Raw genomic sequence first — 10,910 nt, 5'->3', positions numbered from 1 at the left:
AGGACCATCGTTGCTAGCCGTCAAATCAGCAGTTTAGGGACAAAGACAGGGCTCTTCGATGTATCGAACATTTCATAAAATAAATCAGTTCTAATTTAGACTTCGATCAATACGCTTGACTTTTTAAAAACCCTCTGAACATAATCTAAAACTTAATTTAATATATATATATATATATATATATATATATATATATATATATATTGTTAATATATATATATATATATATATATATATATATATATATATATATATATATATATATATATATATATATATATATATATATTGTTAAATATATTAAATTAATATATATATATATATATATATATATATATATATATATATATATATATATATATATATATATATATATATATATATATATATATATATATATATATATATATATATATATATATATATATATATATATATATATATATATATATATATATATTGTTTCGGTGAATAAATCTGACCTCACTGGTTCACTGACTTCACAATTACAGGCAACCCTGCCAAATGACAGCGACGTGTAAGATGGCTGGCTGCTGCAAGACGACCGATTGCAAGTCATGCGAGTGTGGTACAAGACCGTAAGAACGCATGGAGGTTTTAGTTAAGGTTTCAGAAGTGAATTTATTGATATATTTATAAGTTATCGCGATTGGTAGCAGTAAGTAATACTCACGATTGAATTGACTGAATGTGTAACTTTCTCAATTTGTATTTCTGATAGATTTCGCGTTATCATTATCGTTAGTAGTATTGTTGGAGGTGGTTGAACTATTGAAGGTTAACAGATGTAAGTTAAGCACATGTTATTAAAACCATCGAATTCTAATAAAAAATGTTATTAGCTTTTAGCATTTGTCAACGCACTACACGCGTGGATTAGCTTAAAAGAAGCCGAAAATTCCCTCTCCAACAAACTAAAAGATCTGCACAATTGGAAGATGTCAGATGAAAACCAAAGTAGCTGCCCGGCGTGTGGGGAATCCGACAACAGTAGGATGGTCGCTTGTGATAAGTGCGGAAGTTGGTGGCACTTTGAGTGCGTCGGCGTAGGGGAAAGCGTAAGTGAGAAAGACTTTCTCTGTCGGAAGTGCATCTTTACCGAGAAGGAACCCACAAAAGATCCGCGAAAATCGACGAGCGCTGCCGGTTCAGAGGCAGGCGCATCTGCTAGCAGCGTCCGAGCGAGAACTAAATTTCGTCTGCAGAAACTTCAGGAAGAAGCAGAACTGAAAAAGCGACAATTGAATCTCGAGCTGGTTGAGCAGCGGAAACGTCACGAGGCGGAAAAGCTGTTGAAGGAAATCGATCTCGAGAAAAAACAGCTGGAAATCGATTCAGTATACCTGCGGGAGAAATTTCAAGCGATGGAAGACGATTGCGAAGAAGAAGGCGATGATCAGAAAAGTCGGAAATCCGTTCAGAGCAGCGACAGCAAGGTCAATCAATGGCGCAAGCGACATCTAGAGGGTTTGGTCAATTCTACCTTAGCCACTCAGGAGACAGCTTTCCCTTCGACGACAACTGCGACAGCTGCCGTGCAGGAAACCCCGTCGTGTACAGCATTCCCGTCTGCGCAAGTAACAACATTTGTAACTACCAGCCGAGCGAATGCGACGGTCGTCCCAGAGATCCCGTTACAAGTTCCGTGTACGGTGTCCACTTCCATCGTTCCGGTGGATCCAGCATTTCAATGGAGCCAGCCGTGGGTTCGCAATAATGGTATCAGCGGTATGAAAAATCAAATGCCGCGACAGTATCCATACGGGACATCTCAGGTAGGAGGTGTAATTAATAGTGTAAACGTTAGGCCCCAAGGCAGTGCTGGAAATAAAGCACCGGTAGGAGGCAATTTCGTGCCTAGTAGTGCTGTACCCCTACAGGGAGGTAATCAATGTAGCAATCGTAATTCGTATGATGCGTTCTACCGCCAGTTTCCCACTCATGTGTATCCATTTGATCGAAAATTCTATGGATTTAATAATCAAATATACCAACCGTATCCCTTCGGGATTTCGCAAGTAGGAAGTGTAATTAACAGTTCGAACGATAGGTCTCAAGGCAACTGTGATGGTAAAACATCGGCAGGAGGCAATGTTTTGCCAGGTAGTGCAGTACCTCTGCAGGGAGGTAATCAGTGTAGCAATAGTAATTCGTATGAAAGATTCGATCAACAGTTTTCAAATAATGTACACCCACTCGATCGAACTCATTTATTATCTTCTGCGTTACCAGTGCATGACCCATCACAGCCGGGAATACAATATCCCTCTCTTAATTTATCGGCAGTTACCCAAGTCGAGCCCACTTCGCTACAACTGGCAGCACGCCAGGTGATGTCAAAGGAACTTCCGCTGTTCTCAGGTGATCCGGAAGAATGGCCGTTATTTATAAGTTCGTTTAACAATTCCACAAGTGCATGTGGATTTACTCACACGGAAAATTTAATGCGACTCCAACGGTGTCTGCGTGGTGCCGCGTTGGAAGCGGTACGAAGCAAATTGTTGATTCCGGATTCCGTGCCACAGGTCATATCGGTTTTGCAGACTCTTTATGGCAGACCTGAAATTCTAGTGTATGCTTTGCTTAAGAAAGTGAGAGAAGTTCCAACTCCTCGACCAGAGAAACTCGAGACACTTATAGGGTACGGAATAGCTGTACAAAATCTTTGCGATCATCTGCTCGCGAGTCATCAGGAAGCGCATTTGAACAATCCTACACTACTTTATGAGCTGGTGGACAAACTGCCGGCGAATCTCAAGCTTGAATGGGCAATGGTTAAACGTCAACAACCCGGAGCTGATCTTCGAACGTTTGCGACTTATATGTCAACTTTGGTATCTGCAGCCAGCGAGGTCACGCTGACGGTAGATATGAGGGCAAACCATCCGAAGCACGACAAATCGAAAGGGAAAAACTTCTGTAATCCACATTCGACGGACATATCGAAGCTATCCCAGCCAGCTGAGAGTAGTTCTTTGGATAAACGATGACTCGTTTGTCAAGAAGCATGGCATAAAGTGCGAGATTGTATTGCTTTCCGGAAACTGGACGTTGATAACCGATGGAAATTGGTCCAGAAGTTATCACTCTGTCGTACCTGTTTATTCCCGCATGGAAGGCGACAGTGTAAGTCGAAGAGTCGATGTGAAATAGGAGGTTGCTCGTACAGGCATCATCCGTTGCTGCATACTGATCCGAAAAGAAGTAATCCGTCATCAGCCAGAGACATGGCGGTGCAAAATCATCACGCCACTGGAAGGGGATCTCTTTTCCGCGTTGTGCCAGTCACACTCCATGGGAAGAAAAATTCGATTACTACTTTCGCGTTCCTAGACGATGGCTCGTCGATAACGCTGATTGATGAATCTATTGCTGATTCTCTCGGTGTGAATGGCAAATCTGAAAGCTTGTGTCTGTCCTGGACGGGAAACGTGACTCGGTCGGAAGAACATTCTAAGCGAGTGAGGTTAGATATTTCCGGTATCTCCCAAGAGAAGAAGTTTGTACTTTCTGATGTCCGCACGGTTAAGGATCTGGGATTGCCGACACAGACTCTCCGCTATGACGAATTGGTGAAGCTCTACCCATACTTGGCAGGTCTGCTTATTCCGGATTACCGGGATGCCGTTCCAAAGATTTTGATTGGTAACGACAATGCGCATTTGAGTGTTACTTTGAAGAGGCGTGAACGACAGGTGGATGAACCCATAGCTACCAAAACGAGATTGGGATGGGCGATCCATGGGCCAATATTGACGATGGGGAACGAACGGTGTTTCAACATGCACCTGTGCAAATGTGTAAGAGAAGAGGACGATTTACATGAACTAGTAAAACAGTATTTTTCGTTGGAAAATATGGGAGTTTCTATACCACAAAGCATCGATACCGAAGAGAATCAACGGGCAAAGCAGATTTTGCAATCAACCACTCAGCGTGTTGGCTTTCGATTTGAAATTGGATTATTGTGGAAATTTGACGAGTTCGAGTTTCCCGACAGTTACTTCATGGCCGTACGGCGGCTAGAATGTCTCGAAAGGCGTATCAAGGCGGATGCCGATATAGGTGGTAGTGTACTCCGACAGATAGAGGAATATAAAGGAAAAGGATATATACAAAAGGCTACGGAAGAAGAGCTTGCCGCATCCGATCCGCGAAAAGTCTGGTATTTACCATTGGGTGTCACCACGAACCCCAAGAAGCCAGGAAAAATACGTATTTTCTGCGATGCTGCTGCGAAAGTTGATGGTGTGAGTTTGAACACGATGCTGATTAAGGGACCGGACCTGCTCGTACCGTTGAAGGGAGTACTCACTGGATTTCGTGAAAAAAGAATAGCTATCTGTGCCGACGTGAAAGAAATGTTTCACCAGATGCTCGTGCGAAACGAGGATCGAAATGCCCAACGCATATTGCTGAGAGATGACCCTAATCAGAATCCTCAAGTGTACTTCATGAATGTAGCCACGTTCGGGTCCGCGAGCTCGCCCTGTTCGGCGCAATTCGTTAAGAATTTGAATGCTACTGAATATGCAGATCGATATCCTGAAGCAGCCGACGCGATCATACGTAAGCACTACGTCGATGATTATCTGGACAGCGTGGATACTGAAGAGGAGGCCATTCGTAGGGCGAGGGAAGTTACTTTCGTGCACTCTAGAGGTGGTTTTGTCATTCGTGGATGGATGTCTAACTCGGAAAAGGTTTTGAGTAAGCTAGGCGAGACGAAGACAGCAGAAGTTAAAGAGTTCTTGACGGGAACTGGCCTATGTTCGGAGCGCGTGCTTGGCGTGCTTTGGATACCACAGGAAGACGCATTTACGTACGCGTCCAATTTTACCAAGAGAGAGCTGCTAAGAACGGTGATGAGTCTATATGACCCTCTAGGATTTCTTTCTCAGTTTACGATTCACGGGAAGATCCTTATCCAGGATGTTTGGCGAAGCAAGACAGACTGGGATGAAAAAATTTCGATCGAGTTGAAACCACGGTGCGACCGGTGGGTTGAACTTTTTCCTTCGCTTGAGACGGTACGAGTTTCGCGCTGTTACTTTCCAGAACAGCCTTTATCGGCAGTCGAGAATATACAACTACATGTATTCGTTGATGCAAGCTTGGTTGCGTTTGCCTGCGTAGCCTATCTGCGGCCCGAAGTAGCGGGACAACTGCAGTGTACATTAATATGCGCGAAGGCGAAGGTAGCCCCACTCAAATTGACGTCGGTACCGCGACTGGAACTTCAAGCAGCACTGCTAGGAGCGCGAGTAATGGAGGACATCTGTAACACTCATACTCTACCAATCGCGAAGAGGTATATGTGGACTGATTCGAAAACCGTTATGGGCTGGATCAATTCTGATCAACGCAGATATACGCAATACGTCGCTTTCCGTATCGGGGAGATCTTGGAGAAAACGAGTAGAGCTGAATGGCATTGGCTTCCGTCGGATTTGAACGCTTCAGACGATGCTACGAAGTGGAAGGGGCAACCCGATTTGAATCCAAACGGCCGTTGGTTTGGAGAACCTGAGCTCTTGCATATGGATGAGGCGTACTGGCCGTCATCTCAGGGTGTAAACTACGATACGATCGAGGAGCAGCGCCCTAACCTGGTAATCGAGCACGAAGTGAATCGTTCGGTGTTCGACTGGGAGAGGTTTTCGAAATGGCAACGTCTCACCAGAGCTATCGGATATGTCGGTCGATTCCTTGGGAATCTGAAAGCGAAGATACGGCGGGTTCCTGCTACACACGGACCACTATCGAGAGAAGAATTGGAAATGGCGGAAACGTGGATATTTCGTGCCATCCAGAAAGAGGTTTACTTGAAGGAAGTGGTCTTACTTTCGAAGCTTGACATTGTGAAAAAGGGTGTTAAATTAGGCGGTGGCAGTAAACTCTACAGACTCTCTCCGTTCCTGGACGAAAAGGGAATTATGCGCATGGAAAGCCGAATAAGCTTGGCGGCGTTTGCGTCGTACGGTACTAGGAACCCTATCATACTTCCTCGGAATCACCATGTTACAACCCTCATCGTCATGTGGTATCATCATAAATTCCTGCATGGGAGCAGAGAAACGGTCATCAACGAATTGAGGCAACGCTTCCATGTCTCTTACCTGCGCACCGTAGTTCGCAGTGTAACCGGAAAGTGTGCTGAATGTAAAATCCGTAATGCTGTCCCCAGGGTACCCCGGATGAGCCCGCTGCCGAGAGCCAGACTTGGAGCCTTCTTCCGACCATTTTCGTTCACGGGTCTGGACTATTTTGGTCCCATAACCATTCGAGTGGGCCGATGCAATGTGAAACGTTGGGTAGCGTTATTCACGTGCCTATCTATCCGCGCAGTGCACTTAGAAGTCGTGCATTCATTGTCAACGGAATCCTGCAAGATGGCGATTCGCCGGTTCGTGGCCAGACGAGGCTCTCCTTCCGAGATCTATAGCGATGATGCGACGAACTTCGTGGGTGCAAGCAACGAACTCCGAGACGAAATCAAAGTCATGAACGCATCCTTAGCCGAGACTTTCACGAATGCTACTACGAAATGGATGTTTGTTCCACCGTCTACTCCGCACATGGGCGGCGCCTGGGAAAGGATGGTGCGCTCCGTCAAATCGGCTTTCTACGCAATGTCAACTACGAAGCTCCCTACGGAAGAGATATTCGGTACAGTACTGGTAGAGGCGGAAGGTATCGTTAACTCTAGGCCTCTAACGTTTCTTCCGTTGGACAAGGCTAATCAGGAAGCCCTAACTCCCAACCACTTCCTTCTTAGTAGTTCCAGCGGGGTGGCACAGCCGCCGAGGAGACTGGTTGAGTCGGATAGCGTATGTCGGAGTGATTGGGATCGAAGTCGCCGTTTGGTGGACCTGTTTTGGGGTCGCTGGATACGCGAGTATCTGCCCGTTATTGCCAAAAGGACGAAATGGTTCGGAGAGGTGAAGCCGGTTAAGAAAGGTGACTTAGTAATCATCGTTGACGACGGACGCCGCAACGGGTGGACACGTGGAAAGATTCTGGAGGTCCAACGAGGACACGATGGGCGCGTGCGTCAAGCGTGGGTGCAGACTTCGTCTGGCGTTCTTCGAAGACCGGTGGCGAAATTGGCGGTGCTGGAGGTGAACTCTGGTAAAACTGATCCTGAGGACCTGGACCAGTGTTACGGCCCGGGGAATGATAATGATAACGCGAAATCTATCAGAAATACAAATTGAGAAAGTTACACATTCAGTCAATTCAATCGTGAGTATTACTTACTGCTACCAATCGCGATAACTTATAAATATATCAATAAATTCACTTCTGAAACCTTAACTAAAACCTCCATGCGTTCTTACGGTCTTGTACCACACTCGCATGACTTGCAATCGGTCGTTTTGCAGCAGCCAGCCATCTTACACGTCGCTGTCATTTGGCAGGGTTGCCTGTAATTGTGAAGTCAGTGAACCAGTGAGGTCAGATTTATTCACCGAAACATTCCCCGGGCCGTAACACTGGTCCAGGTCCTCAGGATCAGTTTTACCAGAGTTCACCTCCAGCACCGCCAATTTCGCCACCGGTCTTCGAAGAACGCCAGACGAAGTCTGCACCCACGCTTGACGCACGCGCCCATCGTGTCCTCGTTGGACCTCCAGAATCTTTCCACGTGTCCACCCGTTGCGGCGTCCGTCGTCAACGATGATTACTAAGTCACCTTTCTTAACCGGCTTCACCTCTCCGAACCATTTCGTCCTTTTGGCAATAACGGGCAGATACTCGCGTATCCAGCGACCCCAAAACAGGTCCACCAAACGGCGACTTCGATCTCAATCACTCCGACATACGCTATCCGACTCAACCAGTCTCCTCGGCGGCTGTGCCACCCCGCTGGAACTACTAAGAAGGAAGTGGTTGGGAGTTAGGGCTTCCTGATTAGCCTTGTCCAACGGAAGAAACGTTAGAGGCCTAGAGTTAACGATACCTTCCGCCTCTACCAGTACTGTACCGAATATCTCTTCCGTAGGGAGCTTCGTAGTTGACATTGCGTAGAAAGCCGATTTGACGGAGCGCACCATCCTTTCCCAGGCGCCGCCCATGTGCGGAGTAGACGGTGGAACAAACATCCATTTCGTAGTAGCATTCGTGAAAGTCTCGGCTAAGGATGCGTTCATGACTTTGATTTCGTCTCGGAGTTCGTTGCTTGCACCCACGAAGTTCGTCGCATCATCGCTATAGATCTCGGAAGGAGAGCCTCGTCTGGCCACGAACCGGCGAATCGCCATCTTGCAGGATTCCGTTGACAATGAATGCACGACTTCTAAGTGCACTGCGCGGATAGATAGGCACGTGAATAACGCTACCCAACGTTTCACATTGCATCGGCCCACTCGAATGGTTATGGGACCAAAATAGTCCAGACCCGTGAACGAAAATGGTCGGAAGAAGGCTCCAAGTCTGGCTCTCGGCAGCGGTACCCTGGGGACAGCATTACGGATTTTACATTCAGCACACTTTCCGGTTACACTGCGAACTACGGTGCGCAGGTAAGAGACATGGAAGCGTTGCCTCAATTCGTTGATGACCGTTTCTCTGCTCCCATGCAGGAATTTATGATGATACCACATGACGATGAGGGTTGTAACATGGTGATTCCGAGGAAGTATGATAGGGTTCCTAGTATCGTACGACGCAAACGCCGCCAAGCTTATTCGGCTTTCCATGCGCATAATTCCCTTTTCGTCCAGGAACGGAGAGAGTCTGTAGAGTTTACTGCCACCGCCTAATTTAACACCCTTTTTCACAATGTCAAGCTTCGAAAGTAAGACCACTTCCTTCAAGTAAACCTCTTTCTGGATGGCACGAAATATCCACGTTTCCGCCATTTCCAATTCTTCTCTCGATAGTGGTCCGTGTGTAGCAGGAACCCGCCGTATCTTCGCTTTCAGATTCCCAAGGAATCGACCGACATATCCGATAGCTCTGGTGAGACGTTGCCATTTCGAAAACCTCTCCCAGTCGAACACCGAACGATTCACTTCGTGCTCGATTACCAGGTTAGGGCGCTGCTCCTCGATCGTATCGTAGTTTACACCCTGAGATGACGGCCAGTACGCCTCATCCATATGCAAGAGCTCAGGTTCTCCAAACCAACGGCCGTTTGGATTCAAATCGGGTTGCCCCTTCCACTTCGTAGCATCGTCTGAAGCGTTCAAATCCGACGGAAGCCAATGCCATTCAGCTCTACTCGTTTTCTCCAAGATCTCCCCGATACGGAAAGCGACGTATTGCGTATATCTGCGTTGATCAGAATTGATCCAGCCCATAACGGTTTTCGAATCAGTCCACATATACCTCTTCGCGATTGGTAGAGTATGAGTGTTACAGATGTCCTCCATTATTCGCGCTCCTAGCAGTGCTGCTTGAAGTTCCAGTCGCGGTACCGACGTCAATTTGAGTGGGGCTACCTTCGCCTTCGCGCATATTAATGTACACTGCAGTTGTCCCGCTACTTCGGCCCGCAGATAGGCTACGCAGGCAAACGCAACCAAGCTTGCATCAACGAATACATGTAGTTGTATATTCTCGACTGCCGATAAAGGCTGTTCTGGAAAGTAACAGCGCGAAACTCGTACCGTCTCAAGCGAAGGAAAAAGTTCAACCCACCGGTCCCACCGTGGTTTCAGATGTAAGTTAAGCACATGTTGTTAAAACCATCGAATTCTAATAAAAAATGTTATTAGCTTTTAGCATTTGTCAACGCACTACACGCGTGGATTAAAAATTCCCTCTCCAACATATATATATATATATATATATATATATATATATATATATATATATATATATATATATATATATATATATATATATATATATATATATATATATATATATATATATATCACGAGTGGTTAGCTCCGGTAAGAGATACGCTGCAATTGAATCATTTACAAGAATGCATGCTCGTGGCTTTTGCTGGGGAGACCAACCTTGCTACAGATTGCAAAAGCGGGAATAATTAGTTTTCCAATACAAACATTTTCCTTCTTGAAGTAAGGTTCCTGAACCAAAGTTATTTATTTTAACCTTACCTTCCTGTAATAAAGGAGAAAGGTTCATTGTCGCAGTGCGCTTGTGCTGAAGGTTTATTTGCGCCACTTTAATCATCTCGAAAGAGTATGAGGGCACAAAAATAGTCGCAGCACTGAATGTTTAAATATCGCTTTGTGCGATTCTATCAATGCGAATTTTAACTGCCACATTAAGGGTTCTTGGTTTTTTGGTAATTTGGGGGGAGGGGGGACGACTTCCTCCTCTTAACAGAACTTTGAGGAATAACTTCATTATTTTCATCAGAGTCAGATTCCTCTGGCTCTCGTTTTGTAAAACTGTTTTCTTCTGTTAAGCATTTCTGCATATGTGCGCTTAGACCGTGCTTATAAAGAAAGCTTAATTTTGTCTTTACGCAACTTAAATGCAGCGCATACTGAGATGATGAGGACTCTCCCCACAATAAACACATTTTTTAATACCTTTATTGCAAACATTATCTTTATGGGGCCCTGGCAATTTTATACATTTAGACTTATTACTACAATACCCAAGTAACAATTTTTGTTAAGCTAGCTTATTTATGACTAGTTTGCAAGCAGAAATTTGAGTGATTGCAACTAACATCTAACCACTTGCGTGACTCAAAAAACGCAGTTTCTATTAATTGCTAAGTCGTCTAAGAATCAAATGTCGTTACGTTGTAATGCCATACTAAAATAACTTATCTTTCCATAACTTAAAAATAACTTGTTTTCAAGTAAACTAGTTGAAATTTAGTCACCATCGACATTATAAACATTGAATGATTCCAGAATACTTTCCTATTAACAATAAAAAGGCAGTAAAGTTCTTGA

General features: G+C 45.1%; 2 protein-coding genes across 2 annotated transcripts; one reads left to right on the top strand and one right to left on the bottom strand.

The window, feature by feature from the left end:
• The first annotated feature begins 3,248 nt into the window (after positions 1-3,248).
• On the top strand, positions 3,249-7,238 carry LOC131429043 (uncharacterized). Its single transcript, XM_058593094.1, has one exon. It carries the CDS (start codon positions 3,249-3,251, stop codon positions 7,236-7,238), a length of 3,990 nt encoding a protein of 1,329 aa, XP_058449077.1.
• Positions 7,239-7,418: 180 nt separating this feature from the next.
• Positions 7,419-10,122, bottom strand: LOC131429042 (uncharacterized). The gene is made up of 3 exons (XM_058593092.1): positions 10,095-10,122; positions 7,848-9,607; positions 7,419-7,736 (listed from the first exon to the last, which is right to left on the bottom strand). Exons 1-3 carry the CDS (start codon positions 10,120-10,122, stop codon positions 7,419-7,421), a joined length of 2,106 nt encoding a protein of 701 aa, XP_058449075.1.
• Positions 10,123-10,910: the final 788 nt, after the last annotated feature.

Source organism: Malaya genurostris, chromosome 2 (genome assembly GCF_030247185.1).
Source record: "Malaya genurostris strain Urasoe2022 chromosome 2, Malgen_1.1, whole genome shotgun sequence".
Taxonomy (NCBI): Eukaryota; Metazoa; Arthropoda; class Insecta; order Diptera; family Culicidae; genus Malaya; species Malaya genurostris.
Note: the sequence above shows the minus strand (reverse complement) of the source record. Positions and strands in the feature narration are given on the sequence as shown.